This window comes from Strix aluco, chromosome 14, assembly GCF_031877795.1.
Source record: "Strix aluco isolate bStrAlu1 chromosome 14, bStrAlu1.hap1, whole genome shotgun sequence".
NCBI classification, from domain to species: Eukaryota; Metazoa; Chordata; class Aves; order Strigiformes; family Strigidae; genus Strix; species Strix aluco.
In genome coordinates, this window is record NC_133944.1 from 4,145,613 (window position 1) to 4,159,308 (window position 13,696).

At 40.9% G+C, this 13,696-nt stretch overlaps 1 protein-coding gene across 3 annotated transcripts in view; it reads right to left on the reverse strand.

Moving 5' to 3' along the window:
* Positions 1-26: 26 nt before the first annotated feature.
* The window catches only part of ATP2C2 (ATPase secretory pathway Ca2+ transporting 2), a 28,974-nt gene continuing 15,304 nt past the window's right edge, over positions 27-13,696 (reverse strand). For 2 of the 3 annotated variants that reach the window (XM_074839320.1, XM_074839321.1), the window contains exons 12-27: positions 13,277-13,401; positions 11,195-11,292; positions 10,366-10,467; positions 9,464-9,553; positions 7,927-8,028; positions 7,194-7,350; positions 5,629-5,799; positions 4,917-5,014; positions 4,786-4,836; positions 4,132-4,298; positions 3,404-3,472; positions 3,205-3,321; positions 2,361-2,508; positions 1,667-1,762; positions 1,223-1,364; positions 27-524 (exon numbers count right to left, since the gene is read on the reverse strand). In XM_074839320.1, the coding sequence (XP_074695421.1) occupies positions 412-524; positions 1,223-1,364; positions 1,667-1,762; positions 2,361-2,508; positions 3,205-3,321; positions 3,404-3,472; positions 4,132-4,298; positions 4,786-4,836; positions 4,917-5,014; positions 5,629-5,799; positions 7,194-7,350; positions 7,927-8,028; positions 9,464-9,553; positions 10,366-10,467; positions 11,195-11,292; positions 13,277-13,401 (1,846 nt within the window). In that variant the 3' untranslated portion in view covers positions 27-411. Of the gene's footprint in view, positions 525-1,222; positions 1,365-1,666; positions 1,763-2,360; positions 2,513-3,204; positions 3,322-3,403; positions 3,473-4,131; positions 4,299-4,785; positions 4,837-4,916; positions 5,015-5,628; positions 5,800-7,193; positions 7,351-7,926; positions 8,029-9,463; positions 9,554-10,365; positions 10,468-11,194; positions 11,293-13,276; positions 13,402-13,696 lie in introns of those variants that run through there. The other variant, XM_074839322.1, reaches the window with a different exon arrangement.

Here is a 13,696-nt window from a genome sequence, read left to right on the forward strand (position 1 = left end):
AAGAGTCTCATTCAGATACTTGTCAGTAACATTTTAAAATGTGGATTTTATTAATAAAAATCATTTTGATTTAAATAAATAAAATTGCAGTTTATGCACAATAGATTTTTCTGTACAGGTGTGAAACTCTGTTACTTTTTCTGGGACTATCACAGCATTCTTGACATATGGATCAATGTTATAAAAATATACCTGATCTTGGTTTAAAACAGGAGCCGCTCCGGAGGTTTCTGTAGACAGCTCAGACAGCTTGGGTAGAGCATGTGGAGGGAACAGACTGGTGTGAGAAGGACTGTCGGTACAGATTCACTCGAGTGTCTTCAGAAGGGATGTGTGGTGTCGGAGAACGGTGCATTTGAATTATCCAGCATCACAGCTCCGTTCCAAGTATATCTTTAGAGGAAGTTTGCATCAGTTAGGACACGCCTTTGTGTGCTTCGGTCGGCAGCAGCGTTTTTCACAGAGTTTGACGAACTCAGACACAATGAAAACTGAGGAAGCCAGTCCAGTGAGAAACAGCAGGTCTGCCAAAAGGAAACAGAGTGGAGATGAACACAGTGACCAGCTGGGCTGCGGGCTGGGCAGGAACCCCCAGTTACGGGCCTTCCTGCAGGAGATATTTGTGCGGGTGTAGCTCCGTAGCCGTCTGGCCCAGCTATGCTTTTGCTAGCTGTACAATTAGAGAAATGACTGCGGTAGGCAAGGAACACCCATAGTTGGTGTAGTCCACTTGATGGGTGGAAATCTCTCCATTAATCATTTGGGATCACTGAACCCTGCTTCTAAAAACATACCTAACGCAGCAGCAATACCATGTCATGTGGCAGCGTGCGTTTAGACTGATTCAGATGGTAAAATATGCATTGCCTTTCAGCTAGAACACGTTCACCCCGCTTGTTCAAAATGGAGTGACTGCATAATGATCCTAGATAGATTTATGTAGAGAAGTATCATAAAGAGCTCGTGAAAAATTTTGGCATGTCTCCATCTACATGCATTTATGTGCAGTAAATCAAAATTCAAAACCTAGGCTGGGATAATATCACTAAATGCTACTACTATTTGTGTATAGCTATGTGTATGTATAGGTATAGGAGCTGTTGATTGATCTCATCTACCAGCAATCTGTTGGGAGCTATCATGTAACAATTTGGCAATCATCTTACCTGGCTTTTTAAAGTAGCTTTAATGAAAAAACAACATTATTTATGTTGCAACTTACCTAGCACTCCTAAATTCTCTGTCTGGAAAATCTTTTGTAATGGAGGGACGTATATAACAGCCAGCTGTCCCAAAAATGACCCAAGCACAGAATACAGGAACATGCGGTTTCGAAAAAAGCCGATTTCAAATATCAGCTTTGTCTAGAGAAGGAAAAAAAAAAACCACAAGAGAAATGTGACACTTCCCAATCTCCTGTTTGTACTTGAATGTCACACCGTTTCTTTGCATGTAAATTCCATTACTTTTTGAAGTTACATGAATGCTAACTTAGGCAGAGCTATGTAGTTGTGAAAGCATAGTTGCAGTTGAACTGTGATGGATAACTTTATTTATAACGATGATAAAAATAATTCTGCTTTAAATTACATTAGAAAACCCTTCCTATGCAGAATACTAGTATTTGAATGTTTATGTTAGTGTTTTGCTGACAGAGCGATCTCACCTGAGAGCGGCATGTCAGGGCATTGAAGAGGTCAAAAAACACAAAACAGGTAAATGTCATTGTTGTGGTTCGAGGAGTTATGCCACTTTTTGGATTCTGAAAGCACAAGTAAAAATTCAGGGGTTAGTTAAGCCTTACAAAAATATGTCAATTCAACAGATGAATTAAATATTTCCTTTAATGACCCCAGTCAGTTTGAAGGATAGTAAACAAAGGAATAAAACTAGTTCTAGCCATTATAGATAGCATTAATTTCTCTCTGCTAATTGTTGAGTTTATGATCTTATCAACCGTGTTTTAAATTCTTAAACTGATGTAGAATTTGAAGAATATTCTAAATTAAGTTACTTAAACTGTTATAGTAACAGTCACTATTTACTAACAGCAATCCATAGTACTAATGTACTTGGTATTTTCTACTTACATGGATGTCTAGAGGTGAAAAGTACCTTAAAGCATTGATATCATAATAAGTAATAGTTTTCCCATTCTAGAGAGGAAGCTCCAAATTTGAGGCAACACAGGAAGGCAGAAGCAGAGCTAGGAGCTGACCCTGGTTTCATAATCCTCTGCCCATACTGATCCTTCCCCACTGGACGTATTTCAGAAAGTCCTTTATATGTACTTCAGAAATTGCCCTTCACTTTGTTCTCCACCCTGATGAAAACAAGATATGATTGCGGATTTGCCTTACCTCCTTCCAGAAGACAAAGAGGGTTCCACTGATGATAATTATAGCTGACATGAAGATTTTCAGGATCAAAGATTTGCTGAGTATAGTATCCGTGATACATCGGGGTGGCTGTTTGATAGTATCCTTGTCAACAGGTTCAACTCCCAAGCTGCCTCAAAGAGAAGCAGAGGGACATGTTTAGCTAATGCAGATAGTCCCAAAACAGTGTTGATAAAACAGGATGGATCTGGAGGATGAAATGCTTTGAAGTACGGCATGAGAGATATCAGTATTCTGGCAGGGTTACATAAGGCCCCACATTTGTCTGTGACACCTATGACAAAGGCCTTTTTTGTATAACGAGCTGTGAAAATGATCTATTAGACTACCATGGTGCATCATACCGGTATCCCATCCCAGAGGGAGAGCTAGCTGTGAGATTGTGGCCAACGCCTCTTCCACATTGTGAAAGTAGTAATTCTAATCAGCAGCAGTTGTAATTAGCAGTTGGATGAGATTCCCAAGTCATGTGATTCTGGGGCATATACCCTCATACATACCCAATATTCCCTTGCCAGGCAGACCTGCAGGGCTACTATTAGGTGATGCACTCAGGATAACAGACCATTCCTAGTCAAAAAGTGGAATAGCTGTTAAGTGATTCTACCACAGAACAGAAACGTAAAACCTCAAGTCAACCTGAAGTAAATGCTTTTGGAGGGACCAGGAGGGAACAAAAGTACAACTTGTCTTATCTAACCACCAGATGATTGGCTCATTGATAAGAAATCATAACAGCTTGTGTTTCTAAGCCAAATTCAGACATTAAAACCAAGACTATTTTGCTCATTTGACCCTTCCATACCTCTGGGCTGGTGGCCCATCCATGATGATGTTGATCCATAAGATCTGCATAGCATTGAGTGGATTTGGTAGGTTGAGCACTGTTGACAGAGTAATTAGGCTCAAAGCTGAAATGCTCCTGCAAAGCACAGAAGAACATTACTCTGCATGGCCTCACCCAAAAGGTGCTTTCACTGCAATCAAAGAAAACAGAAACTTACGTGCTCAACTGGAACCGGACAAAATTTTTTATGTTGTAAAATATTCCCTTTCCCTCTTCTATTGCATTCCTGGAAGGAGAGGAAAGTTTATTAAATAACTAGTACCCACACTATTTTACATTGAGCTCGCTCTCTGTGACACTCAAAACACAAGTTGTCTTCTCTAGCACTTATTTCAGTTGAAATTCAGATCCCAGCTTAGGAGGAGGACATCAATGCAGCTTCTCAGTTAAAATTACTTTATCAGAACTAGTAGATCTGAAGACCTGGTTCAAATGGCCAGGTCTTGGTTCATAAAGCAGGTGTGTGACCTATTTATATCCTCACTCTACTCTGCCTGCTCTGTCCGTTGTTATGAACCAACAGAGCATTGCAAATGATGTCTTTCCTCTGAGCTTCCTGAGTGAGGCAGAGAGCACAAGTTATGATCTAGCCCAGACTTCTAGACGCTTTCAAATCCCTTGTAAGCTACAGCAATGAGAAACCAGGGCTTTCGGATGAAAGGTAGCTTTGTCACCACCAGTTGAAACAAAAAAGTCATTGCCATGTATGCAACTGAAAATGAGCCAGACCCACACTAGGTATCTCCACTTACTGCCTGTTGACTTACGTGTCCTGCGTCTTGCGTCATTTCCAGGGCTAGGCACACAACAGGCTTGTTGCAACGGATAGCCAGAAAGTGTCTGAAGTAAGAAAGTGTCTGATAGTAAGAAAGTCACTAAACCTACATTACTGTTGAGAAGTCATCGTCCACGAGAATCATGTTGGCAGCCTCTTTGCTGACGTCTGTACCAGCTCGTCCCATTGCAATCCCGATATCGGCAGATTTAAGGGCCACAGCATCGTTAACACCATCTCCTGTCATTGACACAATGGCGCCAGCCCTCTGCAAAGCCTGTGAGAGTGGAGAGATGAGAGGCTCTGAAGTCAGGAGAAGATAAGTAAATCCTGTTGGCAATCACAGGATTTGCACGTAACATTGAAAGAGCAGAAGTGCTATGTGTCTTTGAGGGTAAAGCAGACTCAGCAGCCCATTGAAGACAAAACTCAGACCAAGAATTAAGAGACTGGATTTTCAGGAGTATGGAGAATCTCACAACGCCAGCAGGAGTTAGAAGAGGGGAGTAAAGTCCTCAGAAATTATTCTTCTGATATTACACTTGCTAATATCTCACTAGTGTCTTTCAAATGGCCCGGGCCAGATCTGTAAGAGAAATGCTAATACCTTCAATGTAAATAGTGTCAGTGCTCTAGCTGGGGTTTTATGGTCCTTTAGTTTGAGCTAATCCTGCCTTGGAAGACCAGATGGTCTAGAGAACTGAGCCCCACCCTTATATGTTGTTTTTGTGAGGCATACAATGGATTTGAGAGGCTCTTAGTACCTTTATGATTTTTAGTTTGTGCTTTGGACTTGTTCTGAAGAAAATGGAAACCTGAAAAACAAAGAATAGAATGTTGTAATTAGATGGATGTTACTGGAAATAGGCCTTGTTTTTGTAATCAAAACCATTACATTTTTGACAGTGGATGATAGCTCTGCCTCTGCCAATTGGTCCAGCTCTTCCCCAGACATGGCTTTCAGCTTCCCATTGCAGAGACCAATATTCTGTCCTGCAAAGAAAAGTCCAAAATGAGATCTGCTCATCAGCTCTGGAAAAAGCCAACTATTTCCTGACTGACAGAATAGGGGCAGCCATTAAAGAATTTCCTGGGAAATATATCTGAACCTAGGGCATCTGACAGGGCACACAGCTCCCTGGCTCTGAGCTGGGCTGCTCACCCTGTCCCTACTCAACTGGAGTTACAGAAGCAATACAATACCCAGAACTGGAGCTGATACTGAATCTGTCGCTCTCTTCTCTCCTGCTTGCTCTGTGTAATTCTAATAGCAAACTGCAAAAATGGGAAACGCAGAGACACTCACACTCCAAACATGAGTGGATTCTATAATCCCAGCAATGCCATCTGTCTCATTTAAGGGTCTTACGCTGAGATTTTGCCATTTCTGGTGTTAAAAGAGTGGAATTAATTTACTGGAATTTGGCCCATAGTTCACAGCTACCCTATTACTGCACTTAATATGATTTGTTTAAATGGAAAAGCAAGAACTCAGTGGCATTTAAAACCTCTATTGCATGCACAAAGTTGATTACTAAGTGATTGTAACATTTGACTGATCTGACAGACATAATATAGACCCACAGAAAAGAAGTTAAGTTTGCTACCTATAGCCACAGCAGTTTCCAGGGCATCTCCAGTTATCATCTTTACTGATACACCAGACTCAAAAAGGACTTGAACAGCTTCTCTCACTCCAGCCCTCGGGGGATCAATTATTCCAACCAGACCTAAAAATGTGAGTTTGCCAAGTTCTGGACCTGAAGCCAAAGCAAGAACTAGAAACAAAGGCAGGGGAAAAAGAAGACAAGACAAAATTAATAATAATGTGTTTCCATACATTAAAATGAACATTTAGATGAGATATTAAATTTCCAGTTTTCCCACAGAAAAAGTAATTAAAACCAGATTTTTAGTCATTATATTCACATCTTATATAAATACAAAAATTTGGTCCACTCAAATAACACCAGTTTATCTGAATCAGAGCATTTCTGTTTCACATGTTTCTCTTGGGATTTATTTCTCTTTAATTTAAAGCTGTCTACCAAGTCTCCCCTAAATGCAGATGGATTAAATTGGGACAGTGCAGTTTTAGACCAGACACTATTAAACTACTATGTTAAGCAATAGCACTCCTGTAAAAACATAAACATTTTTCTTTTAATCTAAAAATGTGAAATGTAAATTCAGTTAAACCAGTGAAACTTCCATCTTATAAACACCAAGGCTCTGAACATTTTGTTTCTGTTCTTGGTGCCTAACCATATCATTCAATCGTTCTTAAATCACTCAAGGATATTTTGCCAGGGGTTCATGTCAGTGTTGCTTTGATGATTGAATCACAAACTTGCAGCAGCTGCCTGAGCTAATCGCTCTTCTTCAGAGTGGTAATTTGCCATTCACAACGGCAGATGATTCAGATACTGTAAAGCAAGCTCCGTACATGAGTTACTAACCGCAAGACACAGGGCTGGAGAATATGTACGTTAACTACACCATCTTCCAGACCCGGCTGCCAAGACTTGTTCATCTACTTACAACCTGGGAACATGCACAGGAGATGGTGTCTTTGTTATTGTGTGAAAGTCTAAGACATTTCTGAAAGGATGTTTCTAGTGATGAAGGAAATGACACGTGTATAAAAACTTCTGTGGGCTGTGCACTGACATGCAGTCAGGATCAAAAGGAGATCATTAGATTTGGTCCTAATAAAGAATTGAACCAAACTTCAAATAAAAATCTTGGTTCCCAAATCCGTGTTTTGGACCCCTTTCAAAGTTGCTTTTTGTTGCTCTTGAAACAGCTTCTCCAAAAGCAAAACTTGGCAGAGCAGTGCTTAGATTGGGTTCAGCACAAAGCCTTCCAGTGCAACATTCAGACCGTATCCCAGGCAATCACAACGCTCCATGGAAGAAAAACATTCACCATTTCCAGTGCTTATTTTCAGCTCCTTCCAATCTCATTAATTTAAACACAACAGAAAAAAGATCAGTGAAAAGCAAGCAGCCAGCAGACCTAAGACATGGCCTTGGCAAACTCTGGCATTATGAAGAGGTCATGCAAGTGATGCTAGGGACTGAGCTTCTGTCCATCCTAACCAAAACAGAGCAGGAAGGTATTAGGGCACGATAACCTGTAAGCTTAAGGGACACAGACAGTAATGACTGACCTCGTAGACCTGAGGAGCCCATTCGTTTTTCTTCCTGCTGGTAGAAGGCTCTCTGCTGGGGTGTAAGTGATAATGAGATGCCACCACTGTTATAAAGAGTGCAATATTGAATAACTTCTTCAAATGCTCCTTTCATGAAGTAAATATCTTCCTGGTCCTTTAAAGTAAGGAGATAATATGCTTTATCAAAAAGAAGAGCACATTTTGAAAATACTGATAACACATAAGGCTTTACACCCTAGGTAATAAAGAGCTTTTGTTTGCTCTTTTACCTATTTTGTAAAATGTGCTGGTGCATGTATTATTTATAGGATGTGATATTTTTGCTCTAGCCATTTTCATGTTCAGCCACCACCGACAGAATGGTAATGAAAAGGTTGGTGAGTTTTTAAATCGGAGTACAATGTCAGCCAAAATCAGCTCCTTAACCCGATAAGGGAAAAATGGCCAACATTTTCCTCCAAACATCGTATCTTTCTTCCCCTGTCAGTTATCTCTGAAAAGCTTTTGTTTTCCTGCTTAAACCACTATGTAAAAAGTATTATCTTCTGCCATTCAAACACAGCTTTACAAGCTAAAATTACACCCAAGTTGGGAATTTTGAGGTTTGCAGTTTTCTCCTGATATAGTTAACTTCTGAAAACATTATTTGCTAAAGAGATACCATTTCATGCCCATTGTTGAGGTGCACAATTAGAAACACGACACCGGCCAACACCACTGTTTGCTTTACCTGAGTTTTCAGCGTGCATTTCACAGCCATCCACTTCTGCTCAGAGCTAAATGGAATTTCCTTCTTTCTTACATAAATATCTTTTATGTCAGCTAGTTGCATCTAAAGTAAGGTAAGACAAAAAGAACACTGTAATGCTGAATAATACCAAAGCTTGTATATATTTTCTATATTACAAGCGCTGACTGTTGATCACGTACTTCCAGGCAGTCATATACCATAGAGCTCAAGAGAAAGCATGGGGAGAGTAAAGTCATATTTCAAACCTATCTTCTTCTTTTGTTGCCTGATATGGTATAAATTACACTAGAGTTTGAAGCTTGACTTTTGCAAGAGCTGGGGAGCTGCACTGCTGTCTTGGTTGGGCTTTGGGTCGAAGGAAGATCAAGTCCTTTCCCTAAACCTACGGCAAAGTAATGGGCAGAGCAGATTTCTTTCAGCCCAAGCTCAGGCTCCTCCACTTTGGTTATTTCCCATCCACCCTCCTTGGAAGAAAAAGGAAAATTTCAAATAACTGAATGGTCAATCATGGATGTGGTTTCAAATTATTTCCTGATGAATTAAACTCAAAAAACAATTCACCACAAGATGACCATTCAGCTATGAAGTACAACAGTCCACATCAATGCACGCCTCCTTTAGCAGCATGTGTGGGTGCTCTAGGTGAAGTGGTAGTGATCAGAAATAGCTTCCAGTCTCTCTCTCCCCCAGCTCCCACCAAACTAAAAAATAATTAAAAAAAAAAAAAATAGAAGAGACAACCTCCCTTGTATTCTGCTATTGCTTGGCTACTGAATGGCAGAGCAGAAGGAAGATTTTAATTTAGCATTTAGGGAAATAAAATGTCATAGCTTAAAAAAAAAATAATCATGGTTTCACTGTTAGAGTTACAAGCTTTAAAAATAAGAGGTAAGAACAGATGTTTGCAGGTGCATCATTTCCTCAGGCATCTTCTGTGCTTTCCAGTCCACCCGAGGTCTGTGGACCACAGGCTGTGTAATGCTGATTAGATGATACCTTGAGGTGTTGTACAGCCCTCTGCATATTTTTTCATGAATGCAATATTCATGAAAAAATATTGTTTTACATAATCAAGGCTAGAAAAAAGTAAAAGCTAGCAGATGACCCAAATTGAGGATGACCCTCTGCCATGCTTCCTAGTATGGTTTGTTCTTGATCATTTTTCACTCTCCTGTCTTACTCCTGAACCCTTAATTGACATGTGCAGAAAATAGAAAAAAGGTGGTCCAGTCTGAGCCTGAAAGAAATCCATTATGCAGCATAATTGCAGAGATTAACCAAGCAAAACAATTATTACTGTTAGCACAGAAGCTCAGGGAAGGTGTTTGTCTGTGACAAAGAGGTTTATATGGGAGAGGTGTACATCTGTGACCTTGGGGAGAAAAGACAAGGAAAGACTAAAACCAGTCTGGGGACTTTAAAGAAGCCTGATCACTGCTGTAAGAACTAACAATTCCAGCTCTTTTTTTTTTTTTTTTTTTAATTTCTGGAAAATTTTAAATCTTAACAATCTTACCTTCATTGCAAGGGCAATGAGAGCTCCTTCTGTGGGCTGTCCCATTACACTATTTTTTCTGATAATGGCATTATTGACTACACAGCCAGCCTAGAGAAAGAGACATATTTACATGGGGGGTTTTTTTCATAAATAATTAATAGTTTTTTCATCTCTTTAAATGAAATAATGAAAGATTGGAGAATGAAAACAGCCACATCCCAAAAGATGTTCTATTCCCCATAGCAGCATCTCTTGAGATCAGTTCTTGTGCTTTCTAAACCCACTTAATCCATAGGATACACCAGTATTTTGGTAAAATATGTTTTGGGTAAATTAACATCAAGCAAAGCATAATATATGTCTAACAAGCTTGATAAATCACAAAAATGAAATCTTAGTCCCTCCTACTATTGTTTCTAATGTGCAGTATAGATAAAATAAGACCTAATCTCCATTTGAGATTCCAGCTCAGATCATTTCACTACCCAAACAATCTGCTTTAGCCTACAGTTGAATGTGCAAGATTTTATTTAATGCTAACACAAAACCCAGAGACCATCACAGTACATTATAAATTGACTGTGTAGATAAAGTCTAAAAATCTGTTCCCATTAAAAACCTGAACGTGGTAAAATTAATCGGTTTCTCCTCTGCCAGAACTGTATTTTTATCCAAAATGTCATTGACACTTTAAGCTGATGACTCTGGTCTCTCCTTACAAGTCTCATGATTACTACCTTTCAGCCATCAGCTTCAGGTATTATATCACAATTACTCAGAGTCTTTCCATGAGAATGCTCTAGCAAGACAGTTCAAAATAGTTACAAAAGTGGCTTTTTTTCACACTTATTACACAAAGTGATCTGTGCAAATGAAAACTGAATGTAAATAGGACAAGCTGGCTCATAGTTTAGACTTACCTCCACTAGTTTCCCAGCTGAGACGTTGGAAAATTCTTTAAGAATCTCCTTTGATGGCAGAAGATAAACGTTTCCTTCTCCATTGTAGCCCACCCCGCTGACCTGAGGAAGGGGGAGACAGAAAGAGCAAATTTCCCAGTGGCAGGCAGGACTATACTACATCTGTGTATGTTGGGGTCCAGATGAGCAAATTTTTGATTTTGAAGGCATGCTGGGATTCTTCTCTCCAGCTCAAAGCAATGCTTATAGGAAAGGCTGCAGGTAGTGAACATATAATATTACAATAGCTCGTATAGAAACAAAAAGAATCAGCTTGTCTTACACAGAACCTGTTTGCCATGATTTCAGAAGTCTCTTGCAGCCCTTTGGTAGCAGTGGGTTCACTGGTTTTGTTCAAGCCCTGCCCTACTGATGACTGGCCTATCTCTCCACTGCCTTACATTTTGCATGCCTACATTTTTCACCCACTTTGCACACAGGTAAATGAACAAAGCAGAAGGATCAAGTCACTCATATAATAAATATTTCTACAGAAGATGGACCCACAAGGGCCAGTGGCAGGTTTCAATATTTACAATTGCAGAGAACTGCAGATTATGTCAATGAACATCTTTGTTTATTGTATCTGAGCAGCTTTTGTACACTCAGCCCCACCTCTGACTGTCTCCAGCATTGCAAAAGTCCCTTCTCTTTAATGGAATTGGTAATGTGCAAGAAACTGCTTGTTCTGGGACCGATTCAACATCCCTCATTTGGGCCTAATTGAACTAAAAGCAAATCAGCCCCACTGAACTTGAACAGGAAAGTCCGTATTACACCTCAGCCATACCTCTGCCTGGAACCCATCCGAGGTCACAAGCCGAGTCACTGTCATCTCGTTGGCTGTCAGAGTGCCTGTCTTATCTGAGCAGATGACATTGCAGCAACCTGATGCAGGAAAGTTTTTAATCAGAACTAATAAATAATGCAACTGAACAGCAAGATTCAGGGCTCCAGAAGAGGGAGAACATGTTTTCCCAATGTTACTCAAACTGCACCAGTGAGAAAAGGGAGAAAATACCAAGAAATGGATGAGTTTCCTAATAGGGTGTTGAAAGGATCTGAGCACACATCAGGGTATGGTGCACGTAATTTGGATATGAGATGTGGTAGGAGACATCTGAAGAGGGCCATGTTGTCTTGAGCATCATATGGTGGGCAGAGAAGGCACTGATCTCCAGGGAGTCGATCAATGCTGCCGAGCGGCAATATCACACAGCAAAACAGCTGTTCTATTCTGAAAAGACATATCAAATTCCCACTCTGCCACATGCTTCCTCAGATGGGCCATTTAACCCTTGCTTATCTAAATCAGGAATAACAGCCCTTCCCTGCCTCACCAAGGGACTGTGAGGGTAGATGTGTTAAAGACTGTTACCAAAAAATACTTGAAAATCTACAGGTAGGAGCAGAAGCTGCCCCACTCGTGCTCTGCTTTGTGACAATCCTGCTTCAGTAAAGCACATTTCTTCCAGGGCCCATTTACACCACAATACAGCAAAGGAGTGAATTAGCAGAGTCACCACATTCAGGCTAGTTTCCACTCCCAAGAAGGGGAAAAATGACTTCAATGCAAAAAAAGAATCAGACTCCAGCTCCCTTCTAAGTCTGACTATCTTCCCTGGCTCTGGAGATGATCACACTGCTTAGGCACAGACCCCAGGAGCACGATGACCGTCAGGTAAATGCCTGGAGAGAATAAAGCAGATTGGGCTGCAATTAAAGTAACTGCAGTTTTGAAGGATTAGCACAGACCAAAGCTATCACCTCCAACATTTCATTTTTAGTTACTATTAAAGAATCAGATAAAGAAGAAGGATTATTTTTTCAGAAGTTAACAGACACGGCACAATTAATGTGTGGGAGAGTACAGTTTTCGCTGTGCTTCGACTATCTTGCAGTGTACCCGGGCATCTGGCAGTTACACCTATTTGGGTGCAGCCCTACCAGAATGACATTCTTCATGAGATAAGGCTGTTTCAGATGTCCTGGGTCAGGGTAGATACAATAAAAGAAGGGTGATAAGATTCCTTAACTGCAGAACAAACAAGGGCAATTCGAACAATAGCACCATTTCCAGGGAAGACAGATTTTAGCTGAAGGATCCGGTTGTGGAGTAGATATTTGTGACTGCATGGGCCAGGCTTGGCATTTAGTGTACTTTTTAATGAGTGGTACTAAATATACAACATATCTTCTCCTTCTTATAACTGCCACACTGACCAAGGTCAGAGTAGAAAAACCTGAAATACAGTGACCTGGGAATAAGGGCCAATTTGAAGGTAAGGGGAGGTGGAAGAATAATTTCATTACAGATCATTCCACCCTGCAGTTGTGAGGATGGGCTGGAAGCCTTCTCAGGGTCCGCTCTGTCCCTGTTTTCCATGACTCTTTGGATATCAGGCAGATGGCCACACAGGCTGCAGAAGGATAAGTGGTTTTATTTATGCCACCAGGCTCTGCTTAAGGGGCTGCAAAGTTTTTTTAGCCAGCCACTGAAGAAGTGGACAGGATGGACCTGCAGGATGATTCCACAGAGTGGGGAGGAATTGGAAATGAAGTCTTTCAACCCCAGCAGGACATGCATGCCTGCAGAGGGGCTCTGCTCCCCATGGGTCAATGCCATGGCTTGGGTTGCACCATTCCTAGCACCTGTCTGTGTTATTATCACTAAAATAAGGGAAAAGGGTGAGAAACACAGGGTAGAAAAAGTATTGAAGTCTGAGTGGGTTGCTCTAGTGCAGTAAGCAAATTCCATTTTTACTTTTTTTCTCTAATCAGACCAAGGCTTACTTGGCCAGCCCATTGCTATTCGGTTCAGATTTTGAAGCCTGGCTGATGACCAAGCTGTGTGACCCCTTTTCGGCCTTACCTAAGGTTTCTACTATGGGCAGCTTCTTCACAATCACCCTTTTCTTGGCCATCCGGAGAACGCCCAGCACCAGCGTGACGGTGACCACGATGGGAAGGCCCTCTGGGATGGCAGCCACCGCCAGGCTGGGGACAGCAGAGACAGAACAGCTTCAACACAGGGGCCAAACTACAGGTACTGACCAAAACGTGTCAAAGGGACGTTTCCATGGGGTGAGTTTTCCTGCTTATATGTGCGTATCTGAATTAGAGAGTTTAGTGTTAAACACTGGGACTCCTCGTACACTGTAAATACAAAAGCAGGATATTTATCCAACCCTTCAACCTTTCTCTGGATGATTTAGACAGAACTATTACTTTTCTTCTTTACATTGCCAAAGAGCATTAATTTCTGGCTAAGCAGGGATTTAGGGGTTAGATT